Raw genomic sequence first — 15,098 nt, forward strand, 5'->3', positions numbered from 1 at the left:
TAGTATATGCTCCAGTTATCCTATTAATAGGGTGTATTTTGGACTTCAATTTGAAATGTATTTACACATAGATCTTTTCTTTTTCCCATCTTTCTCCCATTTTGCAAGAACGATGACGTGTTACTACTGTACTGGAATCCTGTGACTTTTATTATTTTCAGCCTAACCTTGATGTACACTAAGCCAGCGATTAATAATACATATTTTGTACTATTAAATGTTAGATCCTTAATTTGTTGTTTTGTGTGTGGCAGGTTATTCATTCATCCATCAACCAAAATACTTGAGTATATGCCTGTGGCAATCCAAAAACAATAAACACAAGGCACTTTACATGACAATGTTATAAAACAAGAATAAGAGTAAGGAAATCCTGCATCTTATGTTAGACAAATCCCACCTGACCTCATGGTTCTTCTGGGGATAGCAATGTCAGTATGTCAGTCGACAGTTCAGTCAGTTCACTTATCTCAACATCTAAGGTTTTTGTGCAACCATGAGGCTAACATTGATCATTTTGAGTCTCAACAACCATCTGGATTTGGCACAGACAGCCATGTTGCCCACAGGATGAAATGTAATTCCCTTTGGTGATCCCCTGACATTTCATATAGTGTAATCATCTGGTCAAAATTTTTATTTTTTGGAGACTTATGACCAAATACCTGCAAAACTAATGACTTACCTGTACTTAGTGTTTAATACTAATTTGAACTAATGCACTACATTAAGATGGTTAAAATGGTTCACATTACCCACTTAACATCAACATTTTAGCATTTTCAGCAGCCAGCTCAAATCACTGTTGTGTCTAAACACAACCTCTGAGAGCAGCTAGCATGACTATACACTCTTCTTATTTAAGTGTAACTGACATTTACTCAAGGTAAATGGTGCAATTTCATTGCAGACCAGATATACTGTATAAACAAAGATCAAAGCTCAGTTAGGACAGACAACTCAGGCACAGTGACACATCTATTGTGTAGTTAATACAAAGTGTTCAGCAGGAAGGCCAGATAGTTAACATGGGACATCATTTGACCGGAGGGCATTTCAGGCTATTTAATGGGACAGACATAACCAGAGGATGTATGAGTCACGTAAACACACAATTACAGGATGTAGGCAGAGCATGCAATATTCAGTGAGCTTGTTAGTCAGTAACAAGTCAACAAAAGAACAGGTTGTCTGGCAAAGTCAAATGCCATGTCAATGCTTATTTGAGGCATCTTTGGTCATTACAATTTCAAGTTAATTTTATTAAGATAAGAAAAGAAAGACATATAGAAATATATTATTAAAAACTATGATACACATGAACTAAAATCTCAGTAAATATATCCAAAGTCCTCTCAGTAAAACCTTTCAGAGTATAATAATAACAGTGAACATGGCAACAGAGGATATTTTCTCAAGTTTCTCTGCTTTTCAAGTTTCTCTGCTTACTTATCACAAGTCTCTGACAACTTCAAACAGTGCAGGCCTATCTCACATGTTAATGTCATTCTCAGTATTGGCCTACACTACACAGTCATGGCCTCATGGTATGGAGGATGTATAAGGAAGAGGGAGGAGCAGCTTGGGGAAAGCACTATTCATTTAAGTCCACTATGTCTGATTGTCAACTGTGAAGAAAACACTAAGCTGTAAGTGCAAAAGACTCTTGGCCAATGGAGCTCTTAAAAATGAACACTCTAGAGGTGGCTTGTTTCTCCTCTAACTGGGTAGCCTATAAAAACAGTACCAGTCAAAAGTTGGGGCACACTTTTTCATTCAAGTGAATGTGAAAGTGTGTCCAAACTGGTACTGTGCATTAATTCAAATACTATATACCTTGGTACAATTACAGAGGTACTTGTATTTTATGTCCATATTTCAATGTTATGCTGCTTTATACCTGCTACTTATTTACTGCAGGTACCTATTTTATATTAAAAATGTGACCATCTTAGAAATATGCAGAAATGTGTAAGTATTATACTCACACATAACAGTTAAAATAAACTCCATCCAGCAGATCAGGTGAAACATTTACACATTACAGTAATGCATCAGTAATATCAAAGCAATGTACATATATTTATTATAACAAAGAGGGCCTTCTGTATTACTTTATTTAGCTGAAAATACTTTGGTATTAAATAGAATAAAATAATTAGTCTTGTATCTACTCTGTAATTCTCCCACCCAGCAAATGCGTCAGTAATGACAGTTAAATTGGAATATGCTTGTACAGTATTAATGTGAAAAAAGGTCAGCCAAAGTGGGTGCATTTATAGCTCAGCAATGCCACCCTGAGAATTGTAACAAAGGAAATATTGAAAGAAAAAATGTGTAGAAAAATGCCCTACATGCAATGAGAGGAGTGGAGTGAGGTCTTGAGCCGCAGCTGCACAGTCAAGCCACAAAATTCTCCAGGAACAAGGAACAGGACAAAAAATGTAAAAACAAATCAGTTGCCTTATGGAGATGCAAAAGCCCTTTCAAATAATATATATTACAGTTTCACTAAAATGAAAGATAATCTTGAAGGGTAAAACACAGTACAAAGCAGAATCCGCTTGACTCATTGAAAGTAATTAACTTCAGCATCATATAACTCTTAGATAAGGTTTTTTTCCAAAAGGAAAGTCTCAGCAGCTGAAGGAAACTCTGTTAACAAAGAAAAAGGAGGGCAAAGGGCTTTTGAAGAGTGTAGGACTTCCCATGTGGCTCAACAGGAGGTTGACATGCTGAAACATCCAGGATCACGACTGACCTGAAGTCGGCTGAGGAGCAGCTGGACAACTACCTCCTCCATTAGCAGAAGGAAAAGACCACAGAGCCACAAATGGTGCCCAGCAGAGAGAGCAGCATGCTGTCCATGTCTGATCTGCAGGATGGGAAGAGACAGATAATCGACAAAGTAACCAGGGAACATTAGTGGGAACATTTGTCACAGCCCTCGGTCCTAGTTAAGAATAAGAGGAAGAGGACAAGTCCACTTCCAACAAAGGCTCTGACAAAGTCCTTCAGTTACTCAAGTGTACAAACAAAACTATTCATGTTTTTCCACAACTCAAAACTCTGTTATGTGGCTCATTCAGTTTCAGATTCCTTTCACCACTTTACTTGAATAATCGTTATTATAAGCTAATCAATATTATTAAGGCTACTACTTTCATAATCAATTTCAATAAAGTACTGGGAACATTAAAGGGAAAGCTAGGTAGAGACAAAACCAAAGAAAACATAATAAAGGCTGCATTGTTATGATTATTGTTACAAATAGCTTAGTTAAAATTTTATAGCAATGCATTATTTTGTTGTCATGCTCAGCCATATAACCTACAGTAAATACTCAGTACAGACATTGATTAAAGGCTTTTCATTAACATGGTGGCAATGACGACTGTTGCAGAACGTATGGTGAATATAAATTGGCTCGTAACAGCAATATGTAACATAGGCAGTTTTACCCTCACAGTGGACATATGGATATGAGAAGTGTAGCAAACTGCCATATGGAGTGAGGACTTTTATTTTGAAAATAGCAGACCAGAAGTATTTATACAATCACCATTTCCTGTTTGCCAATGCTGTTCAAAATTCCAGCTACATATTGTGTCAAAATGAATTTTAAAAAATCACGAATTTGAACACATTTTTTGTAGACTATTTTGTATGTTACCTGTCATAGTTGAAGACATTAGCATATACCAGCACACATCCTTCGCCATGTCTCAATTGTTGGCCCAAGATACTGCTATTGCTAATTTCAAATAGGCCCACTCATTGGACCATGTGATGAGATATCACGTATAATAACCACATAGTTACAAGTCAAGTCAAGACAAGTTAAGGTAATTTATACAGAATGTTTAAAAACAACGGGAGTTGCCTTTAGTCTTACTGACCACTCAAAGTGCCTTACACAACATGCCAACATTTACCCATTAACACACACATTCATACACAGACAGCAGAGTCTGCTCAACAGCAGTGATACAGCGTTATCTAAAGTGCCCCACTATGTTTCTATGCTGACCAATTCACACAGTTGAGTATCTTGCCTAAGGACACTTCAACATGTGGAACTGAGGAGGTGGGGATCGAACCATGGATGCTCTACCTCCTGAGCCACAGCCATCAACATCAGTAGTACAAAGGCACAAATAAAACAACAATGAATCGCAATAATAAGATACAAAACATTATCAAAACATTTGCATAGATGTAAAATTTTAAATTAAAAACAAGTTAAATCATTTTGACTGATATTATTTATTTTCCAAAATTCTTCTATAGTTATGATTAGGGGTTTTATTGTGGAAAAACACAAAGCAGAAATGGGTATATTTATGTTTACTTGACAGATTTTATTGTGGAAAATACATACCGGAAGTTCCTGTAACCACGTTAACTTGACAGTTGTCGTTTGCTGCGGCGTTGACAACCTGAACTGGAGTAACGTTAGCTTGAAAGGTAAGATGTGCCAACCAGTCTAGCAGTAATTTCAGTAAACTGGGACACAGGACTCGGGCAACTGTACTGGTCCTTCTGGTTTCGCCTTACGACTTTTAATGCTAATATTTAACTTTATTATCAGTTTACAGTAACTCTACACATCCGTGTTCGTCAGCTGTCGTTTAGCTAACAGCCAGGTTAGTTCAGCCAACTCACTTTTACTCCATAAAACATACCAACTGTTCAGAAGAAAAAATGAGCTGTCGACGAGGTGAAAAGTATTTGTTTGTCCTGTTTAGTGTCTTTATGGGAATAGATAAAGTATTATAGTTGTTAAGAGCTAGCTAACGTTAGCTCCTCAGTTCCCAAAACACACACGACAGACACTGTGATGATGGATACCACAGATAAGTGTTAGATATGATGGAGAAGACAACCATCATGTCAAAGCTTCACAAGTTTAATTTTAGTTTTCTCTGATAGAGGCATCAGCTGATTAACACTGGACAACGACCACTGCTAAGCTAACATATCTGTAGCTTCTGTGTTTTCTAAATGCTGGATGTTTGTACGTACATTTAGCCAACGTTAAACTACAAAATATGCCTTCAATTTGAGTGATTTTTTTGGTTTGTTTGTTTATTTTATTGTGAATAAAATGAGATGAACATTTTTTCTTAAAGGCAATTGTTCATGGTCACTGCTCTCTGGTTTATAAACTGGGCAGCTTTGCTATGCAAACGTTTAGGCGATAAATCATGAACTTGCAGAGAAAAGTGATGATGGACGATGTTGATTATTTATTAATTTTATTAAGTTAGTCATTTATTCCGTTAAAGGGCCGCATATTGTCTGGTTCCAGCTTCTCAAGGGCAATGATTTGATGCTTTTCTCTGACAAAACAATACATTTGAAGAGGGTCACCTTAGACTCTGGAAAATTGACTTGGCTTGATTGGCTTTTTAATGGCATTTGTTAATATATGGACAATGAAAAATTATTTTATATTGCAGCCTTACTTAATTTGTTAAACTGCCATAAGAGATAACAGCGATGACATGCGATGGTTCAGTTTCATGGAGGATATTTGATAAATTAACAAAACAGGAGAGTAGAAAGGTGTGGTAAAACAGCCCTGCAATGTGATACTAAACTTTGTCAGAGGACACAGACAGGTGTGTAGTCAGTGAGTATTAAGTTACCTTTTGAGGATGCCCTTTCAGTGTTATGTAACAGAGTAAATGGCTCTGAACACAAAAGTAAAGGAAAGAAAAATGAGGAACTTGGAATAAAAAGCTCTTAACCGGTAACTTGGTTTGTTTTCTAAGATAACATCTCATCAGCGGCTTTTTGTTATTGACTGAAAGGTAATGGATATTTAAAACCTGCCCTTTAATATGAGTGATGACAAAGTGATTGCAAACCCATTTCAGCAGTAACATATTTTCTCTTTTAATCAATTCACAGCTGACGGAGATTTCAAGTTTTCCTCATCACATCATTTTGAGGGTTCAGCGATGGCTTTTCAACTCTAAGTTTTCCTCTCTTCATAGTGATCATCATATATTGATTTGTAATTAAGCAGGATGTTTCGTCACCATGGGATGACTGGTCAGTGAAACTGTGGCTGTCAGTATTTTGCTGAAATGTCCTGCTCGGAGGAGATATCTTAAACTGTAACTAACAGCATCGACAGTTGCTACTTTTATTGTTTCACCTCAGTGGTCACACAGTCATGGGCTTCTGTTCACCTGTGTGCAAGATTTTGCGGAGGGGGAAGTATTTTGTGCTGCTCCTTCTCTCGCTGTCAGTGCTGGCATGGATTGCAACGTTTTCAGGTGAAACAGTGAAATCCCTTCAGGTTTCATCTGCGACAACACGGACTCTTGTCAAAGACAGAGACAGTCTGAGAGATAAAGTTAACTCACCAGCACCAGACCGCTTAAAAACTCCACCACCAAAAGTCCAGTGCCCTCAGGAGTCACCACTGCTACGTAAGTCTAGGTTAAAGACATGACAAACTTCCTGGGTATTGGTTGTTGTTGTTTTTTTCCTGTGTTTAATATTTATTAAATATGTCTGCTCGCTAAATAGGAATGATGTGTTTGCAGTTTCAGTAAATGCTTTAATGATTTTACACGAATTACATGGCAAAGTAGGTGAAGGCTGATAGATTAGATAAGTTAACTGATATCTGATTTTTTTAAAACAACAGACAAGGGTGTGTGCCAATCAATAATCTGCAATGTCATTTTTTTCCTGTATAAGATCATCAGAGATGTTATCCTGTATAACATGATCAGAGGAGTGTTTTAAAAAATGTGTTCTGCAAATCGGATACAGTGCTCATGAGTTATTCTGATTATTGTTAATAATGAACCACATTGAACAGATATTTCAGAGTTCATAAGGCTCAGATTTGTGGTTAAACTTGTTAACTCTGTTTCTACAGAGGGGGCTCTGAAGCTGTCTTTTGAATCCTCTCTGAAACTGAAGGACGTGGAGATTGAAAACAAAGGAGTGACTGAAGGTGAGTATGAGCCTCCAGACTGTAAATCGAGGCAGAGCGTGGCCATCCTCATCCCTCATCGTAACCGAGAGAGACACCTCCTCTACCTCCTGCACCACCTGCACCCCTTTCTGCAGAGGCAGCAGCTGCACTATGCCATTTATGTCATCCAGCAGGTAATCATCATCATGTTCAGTCCATGTTACGTTTGATGCTTGTTGAACTTACATCATTGACTTCTCACATCAAGGGACTGCACTGAAGTTTCAAGTTCTTGTTTTAACATGTATACAATTATAAGTGTTAGTTATTGTTTCAGGTGAAGTCATGTAGTTAAAGATCATAACTGAAACTATTTAACTTCAAGTTATAGTGTTAGACATCCTCCGTTTGTTTGTTTATTTCCTCTGAACCAGTTTATCCACCAAAAAGTCTAAGTTTGCATGAATGTAAATCGTATTAAATATTATGAAACTGATAGTGAGTTCCAGTTATGCTCTGTCTAAAAAACATGTGAGCATGACTAAGTGTGATAAAACTACACCCATCATAAAACTTTGAAGGAGAATGGAATCGGCTTACGCAATGTTTTTTCTCTAAATAACTGAAAATCTCTTTCAGCTGGCAGTTTTCATATCAGTTCATCTCTAACAGAGACTTATGACGATAAATAGGCAACAAGTCATGTCCAGCAGGAAAAAAGCACTGGAATTACTGCTGGAAACAAAGATATAAGTGAACCAAAACATTGTCTCACGCCAAAGGCAAATCTTGTGCGACTAACTAACATTCTTAGTACTCAAAGAGGAAATTATAGAAAGCAAACTATGTGAGGGTAAATACTGTACTTAAGGTGTGTGTGTAGTGTGAAGTTTGTTTAAAAAGAAAAAAGAGACAAGCAAATCAACAGTGCATCAGGGTTCAAACCCATGCGTACAACCACATATTTATCTAAATTAGTTTGTGCCTTTTGTGCCTTATTCAGAATAAAGCACATGAAGCCACATTCACTTGCTAAGCGTACTATTTTCCCATAATTACAGGAATATGAAGACGCCATTTCTACAATGAAAGTTATTCAAGAAAAAGAGCCCAGGTTTATTGTATTATCTCACACAAATAGCATTTTCTGAGATGCAGCTGTTCTACTGCTGACAGACCCACCGGACACATAAATCTACACTGAACATTGAACTGTACTCGATGTCTATAAATGACAATAGCTGATTTTCATTGTTTTCTGTTTTTTTAAAGGCTGGTGATGCAACTTTTAACCGTGCCAAGTTACTGAATGTTGGGTATTTGGAGGCACTGAAGGACTACAGTTGGGAGTGCTTCATTTTCCATGATGTCGACCTGGTTCCTGAAAATGATTATAATTTATACGTCTGTGACAAGCAGCCCAAACACTTGGTGGTTGGCAGGAATGCCACCGGATACAAGTAAGTATATGATGAGGAGTAAATTCCTCTAAGTCACGAGTCACTGGTTTAACTTTATATGTGGTTTGATAAAATCTTTCAACAAAGAAATGTATTTTTGCTTTATATTGTTCAATTCTCAGGCTGCGTTACAAAGGCTACTTTGGAGGAGTTACAGCCATGACCAAAGACCAGTTTCTTCAAGTGAATGGATTTTCAAACACTTACTGGGGTTGGGGAGGAGAAGATGATGACCTTCGCATCAGGTGAGACAAAAGCAAGTGATAAACAGTATTTATGAGTGTTTTTTTTTTTCATTCATGTGAAGAACATGTGGTATACTTTATATTGCTTCATTCATTCATAATCTTTTATGCATCTGTTGTCTTTTACAGGGTTGAGCTGCAGAAAATGAAGATTATGCGGCCGCCCGCTGATGTAGCTCGCTATACCATGGTGTTTCACAAACGGGACAGTGGCAATGAAATCAACAAAGACAGGTCAGTAAGAGAAAATAATCATTGAGTAATGAAATGCATAATCTCTCTCCCTGCCATGACCTGTCTTCTCCCATAAACACAAACAAAACATGACATCATCCAAAGAGATGGGAATCATTTGTTATACTTGTTTCTGTATAATGTGGCTCAATTAAGTGTATTCATATTGTGCTTTTCCCTTCCAGGATGAGGTTGTTGGGACGAACACCACAGGTATGGAAAAAGGATGGACTCAACAGCTGCTCATATAAGACTTTGTCGATAGAGAGGCTGCCTCTTTATTTGAATGTTACTGTGGACATTGGTAAGCCACAGAGTTGAGATTTCAAACAGGAAGCCCTGCTGTGACCAAAACAAACATTTTATAGACTATGTTTGGGCCCCTGAGTGCAGAAAAGCTGCTACATGTGTGCAGGATTATAGCACATATCAAGCACACAAAATGCACATTGTTTTGTTTACATATTGAAATTAAGCTTAGCTGCCAACCACAGTTATTGAAGAAGTTGGCGGGCTCATCTTTGCACAGTTTTGCATATCATGCTGCCTTTATTTACTCATATCAACACTAGTCTTTCTCCTTTTTTTCTTCCTTTTATGCAGCCTGCCAAAACATTTTTTAAAAAAGCGCTTTTCTTTGGCCAAACAAAGAAGCTGATAAACTAGTCTTGGTATTTTGGTATTTGCTAAAACACCCAGCTGTCAATCTTTAATTAATATATGCCTTATTATTTGCCTTGCTGACATTTTTTTAATATAAAAGCCTGCAACATGTGGACAATGTGTATTTTGTGTGCTTTCATTTATTGTTGCAGTGACTTTCCCTAAAGCACTGCACACCCATTGTTCACCCACACAGTCACTGATTTTTCTTAGTAAGACCTTCTCAGGACTGTATGGGAGCATGTATTGACTGTGATTGATTGACTGAAGTATTCCTCATGCTCATGTTTTCAATTTGTCACTCCTGTTAAGGAAGGACAATCTGCACCTTTAATACTTCTACTAGTACATGTGTATTGACCTCTCATGTTTCCCAGCTCCTCCCCAGTTTAACTTGCGCAGAGGTCTGATCAGCCAGATAACTGAGTACACCTGGGAGTGTGTGCAGAGCCTATGAGATTTAAGTTAGTGATAAGTTTGATTCAAGGCTGCTTGGACTCTTAAAATCTTAGTAGAGATGTTTGTTTTACTGAAACTGACATGTTAATCACAAACCGTAGACAATGTGTAATATTATGTAAAGGGAACACTGGATCAACTAGATAAAGCTGTGTTAATTGATTATTTTTTACCACTAGGTGGTAGAAAAGCTCCAAAACAAACTCACAGCGACAGAGCCTTGTTAGACATTGGAAACCTGTTGCCTTGTTGCAGTAACTATAGAAATTAGTCAGCCGCTTCTTTTACCCAACACTGCAAAGGATTTACTTTTTCTGGTGTTTTGTTGATAGCTGACCTTTTTTAAAAGTTGAATGAAAGACTAAAAATTTCCCAGCAATCCTTGCAACGCCTATCCAATATAAGCCCTCTCTTTACTGTAATGTTGACTATTTTGCATCACAAAGTAGGTGATAGAAGATAGACATACTGTTACTTTGAGAGGAGAATGATGATATATAGAAGTTTGGCATCAGTCCTTCAGCAGACAACAGGTGGAGCATGTGCATAATACTTGAAGACATACTATGCAGGATTTGTCGGTTGGTGTTTGCGAACACAACATTCAAATTTGGCATCACTACCCCAGCTCAACGGCACCAGGAGTGCACGCCCGTCCACTGTGGCCTCTCTGGTGTGTGTGTAGCTCAGCCCCACCCTCGCTCAAACATACAGACAGAGAGTAGAGGAGAGAGATGAAGCAAACATCCCATTCTCGCCCCTCTAGAGTGCGCCAGTGTGCGTGGTTTGTGTTCATTGTAATTATTATGTAACTAAAATGTGAAATTTCAGCAGTGGCGTCCATCATTTAGTAGGGGCACTGCCCCATTGTTTAAAGCATTTCAGGGAAAAACTGAAGCACATTTAGAAAAACACAGCGACATAACCTACGTTTTTTATAGAGTCCTGACCTCACACCCTGTGTGCTGTTACTGTCTGGGGGCTAAACACCCGTCATCCAAAGGCTGACACTTGGAAATGTCCTGAACATAGAACATTTTTTTAGGAAAATCCTGCACAGTATGCCTTTTAAAGAAACTCTTACGCTCTTTTATTATTATTAATATATTTTTTTTTTTGAAAAACTCAAGGACCATTGAAAAGCAATAAAATATATATGGGGTTCATCATATCAAGTGATATTCTATTGTAATATGTTATAATGAAAAAGATGATTATGAAATTGTTAATGCTTTACTGTAGGTCTTATTGACAGCAGACATTTTGATGCATCATAGCAGGAAGCACAGAGGTCTTAGTAATGACATTAACTATGGCTCAGTTATTAATTACATCTCTGTATTTCCTGCTATGACATTTCAAAATGGCTGTTATGAGAAAGTCCTATGAAAAATTTACTTGTAGGAATTGGTGGTCTCTGTAAACTTCCAGCTGACCTATAATAAAATGTAATTATTATTATTATTCTTAGCATTACACTAAAGAGGCGTTGGTTGCCTTTATTTACAGATCTTGAGGACCCTGACGATCCTCAGATGTTTTTGTCTTGAAAAGTTGTTTATTGAGCCATAATGATACAATATGATTTCTTATACTGCATGTTTTTATATAAGGCCTTACATGCTTGATTTTTAAAAGCAAAATTTGATGGGTGGTGGATTCTTATTTATTATTTTAACAGTTTCTAAATTATAATCACTGTCTTTTGAATCCAATCAAAATGACATTATCTTATTATATAGTATGTGAAGAAATGTAAGTCTAGAGAAATACGCATAGTTATGCTCTCATCATTGCATGTGACTGTCGCTCATATCGGATGATTAAATGATTTAATTATTATTTGTGCAGTAGTGTAGCTGCTGGTATGTTGCAATTATAGTATGTTGTCTGACCAGCAAATCATACTCTTTTCAAGACTGAGCAATATTACTAACTATACTGACAAACATGGTCAGTTTACATGAGCCACTCCTCTTTATATGTTCATATTCATTGCCGCTAGAGTAGAGCTTCATAGTAACTACAGTTTGTTCAGAATTTTCTGCGTGTGTGTGTAAACTGTTGATAAACTTCCCTTCATAAATCGGCAGTACGCTGTAGCCATTATGAAGCTCTTGAAGGAGACTGAGCATTGTTTAAGAAATACATTTTAAATACCAGAGTGTACGTTTTCTATGTTACTGGTGACTGTCCGTTCATTTCATGGTCGCATCTCCACTCCTGAATGAATGTCTTGGGGGTTTTTGTTTTTTTCTACTGTGGGTTCAAAACTTTTCTATGTGAAAATATTGTAAGTTAAAATACAGTTTCTCAATATGATATTTCATTAACATTTTAATTTTAATTTGTGCTTTATATGAATCATTTAAAAATGAAATTCAATGTGATGCCATATTTTAGGGGGATTCCTTTGTATGTTGATTTTGGATGATGTCATGTTTGTTTGTGTTTATGGGAGAAGACCGATCATAGCAGAGAGGGAGATTATGCATTTCATTAGTCAATGATTATTTTCTCTCTAGAACACATGTATAATAAATCGTATTTTTTCTTACCAATTGTCTTGCGGTTTTATGGTTTTCAGGGCATGTATGGCCCTCAAATGTTGCTTAATCTGATAAAATATGCAGTATTTTGTTTGCGACAACCATAAAAAATAATAATGAGGTATTTATTTGCAATACATACTGTAAGTGGGACAATTAAATCCTGATCTGCAAGTGAAAATAATTTGGTTATAGCCATTGGTATTATGTTGGTAATTTTCGGATACATTATATTCATATTTATTATTATTTACTTTCAGTATATTTATGTCCTTGTTTTTTTATGCCTCAGATGAGGGTATCAGTTCTGTAATTCAAACCCCACATCACCCTTTTTTTAGCAGCCTCCTGTTTATTGTCCTTTTCCTTTTTTATTACACTGCGTGTCCAAGGGAAACGTTCTGGTAAACAAATAAAGACCAGCAGACAAAGGACAGAGACATCGTCTGTCTCTAAAAGGGAAAGCTTACAGGGAAGCACTCAGTGTGAAAATCAGCAATGATTTTACTGATCCTAAACATCTTTGTCTGGAAATGTAAGTCATGACCTGACCCTGACCACCACTCCCTGTCCCACTCTGATTCCTTCCTATGGATAGCTTCAGGGTAAAATGAACCCCCTCTAAAAAGTCACTTTCTGCTTATTTGGAATGGCATGAATAACTTTATAGAACTGTATGATACAGGTTACATATAACAGGCACAGTCCCACTGGGACGACAACAGCCTGCAGTACATTGATCTGACCAGTGGGGGGCCATCAGAGTACAGCATCAACAAGTCTCTTGTTCTTGTTAATTACTAAAGGACCGATTTTGTTGACAGGCAATTTGTGCAAGAGTAGCCTTAATGCATGATGATAATTAATGATTAAGTCCTGTTTGGTTGAAAAATTGGAAAGCACAATAGCAGACTATTTAAAGAAAAATCAAATCTAAGAAAAAGACAGAACACCTTTTTAAACCTAGTCTGATGGAACAGTTTTTTGTGTTTGACAAAATAAACGGTGGTGTTATTTTTTAAAATGATTTATGATATTGTGATTTGATATGATTAAATGGGGAGTTGATATGTTTCATTCTCCAGGCTTTGAATATGAATGCACAGTGATGTATATTTCCAGTTTCAGAGGTAGTTCTAACTGTAAGAGGGCTTGAATACTTGAACAAGGGCTTGAATGTATCAGCTCTTAGATGTATGTCACTTTGGATAGAAGTGTCTGTTAAATGAAATTGTAAATTGAAACATTATGAGTCAGCATCATCCTGATCGATCAAATAAGCTCCTCTCATTTTTAAAAGTATTGTATTCTCCTTCATGGAATACTCAACACATTATTTATGAGAGGATAATATTGGGTTTTAATTATACAGCCAGTCACCATGCCTTCCTTGCATAATAGTGCAGTTTTATTTGTTTGGAGTCACACACTAACCACATTATTTACAGTGTCACAGTGCCAGACCACATATTTCTGTCAAAATTTAGGATGACTGCTTGAGACATGAGTACAAATTCCTTACAGATTACAAGATTGCACTCTTGATGTTATGTGTTGCATATTGATATAAGAGAAGAATCCAGAAAAATAATGCAGGCATGAGGCAGCATAGTAAACAGCATTTCTGCGTGTAAGTGTATGTATGTGTATATATATATATACACACATATAGATGACTAGACTGTCCTGTCAGTAAATAACATGAACTATATTATCAATGAAATACATTATCTTCATCTCCAAATCAGAAACAAAGGAATATTTTGTCAGAAAATTTGAATAAGTTTCCCTTCTTATTGCATAGTTTCCACTCCCTCACATTTAGCTGAAGTTTAATTTTGCTGCAGATACACCAAGATATTGCATCACAGTGAGGACATGTAATAAACATAAGGGCGAGAGTAACCCCTTATCATTCACAGATCTTCTCAGCATAGATTTTTTTTGTTTTTACCCGTGCAAAGAAAGAGCGGGATGTCTGAGGCTTTGTATGGACAGAATGATGTCATCTCCTCTTCCTATGGTGCAGAAAGAAAGCTTTGTCTTGTCGAGGCCAGGCCCGGTCATCTAGCTCACATGTGACATTTACAAAACACTTTCAGCACAAAAATATCAACTCTACAAGACGGAACACTGAGATCTACTCCACAAACTAGTCTATTCAGATATGCTCAAAGAATGCCACTGGGGATGAGTGCTGCATTGTTCATGCTTGTAAATATAGTAACCCTTGTACACAAGAGTGTATGAATTCATCAGTGGGATGTTAATGTCTTATAATTACAATAATGAATGGAAAAGAAAAATGCATACGAGATTAAACATGAAATCCATCTAGATTTTGGTTCAGTTCACACATTTCACTTTTAAGGACTACATTTCAATTTCGTTGTACTTGTACAGTGACAACAAAGACATCTTCTATAAGATTTAACTATTGGATGTAAAATAATGTATTTTTATATTGATTTATTAATCATGCCTGACAGTGTCAAACAATTTCATTGCAGTGTTTTGTACAGTAGCCCAGCACCTCTGTGGTACCTCT

General features: G+C 36.8%; 1 protein-coding gene across 2 annotated transcripts; it reads left to right on the forward strand.

The window, feature by feature from the left end:
* The first annotated feature begins 4,429 nt into the window (after nucleotides 1-4,429).
* On the forward strand, nucleotides 4,430-10,049 carry b4galt4 (UDP-Gal:betaGlcNAc beta 1,4- galactosyltransferase, polypeptide 4). 2 transcript variants are annotated; one of them, XM_062433400.1, is made up of 7 exons: nucleotides 4,430-4,467; nucleotides 5,917-6,443; nucleotides 6,902-7,134; nucleotides 8,213-8,400; nucleotides 8,523-8,645; nucleotides 8,775-8,879; nucleotides 9,065-10,049. In XM_062433400.1, exons 2-7 carry the CDS (start codon nucleotides 6,185-6,187, stop codon nucleotides 9,198-9,200), a joined length of 1,044 nt encoding a protein of 347 aa, XP_062289384.1. In that variant the 5' UTR covers nucleotides 4,430-4,467; nucleotides 5,917-6,184; the 3' UTR covers nucleotides 9,201-10,049. The 2 variants fall into 2 exon arrangements, with proteins under 2 accessions (XP_062289384.1, XP_062289382.1); XM_062433398.1 differs by lacking the exon at nucleotides 4,430-4,467 and having other exon boundaries at nucleotides 5,529-6,443.
* The last annotated feature ends 5,049 nt before the right edge of the window (nucleotides 10,050-15,098 follow it).

This window comes from Scomber scombrus, chromosome 14 (assembly GCF_963691925.1).
Source record: "Scomber scombrus chromosome 14, fScoSco1.1, whole genome shotgun sequence".
NCBI classification, from domain to species: Eukaryota; Metazoa; Chordata; class Actinopteri; order Scombriformes; family Scombridae; genus Scomber; species Scomber scombrus.

What these genes read in the sequence shown, in the direction of transcription:
- b4galt4 (XM_062433400.1), top strand. Translation starts at nt 6,185, where the DNA reads ATGGGCTTCTGTTCACCTGTGTGCAAGATTTTGCGGAGGGGGAAGTAT. An exon ending in CCATTTATGTCATCCAGCAG is followed by an intron (nt 7,135 to 8,212) that starts GTAATCATCATC and finishes GTTTTTTTAAAG; the next exon opens with GCTGGTGATGCAACTTTTAA. An exon ending in GATGATGACCTTCGCATCAG is followed by an intron (nt 8,646 to 8,774) that starts GTGAGACAAAAG and finishes TGTCTTTTACAG; the next exon opens with GGTTGAGCTGCAGAAAATGA.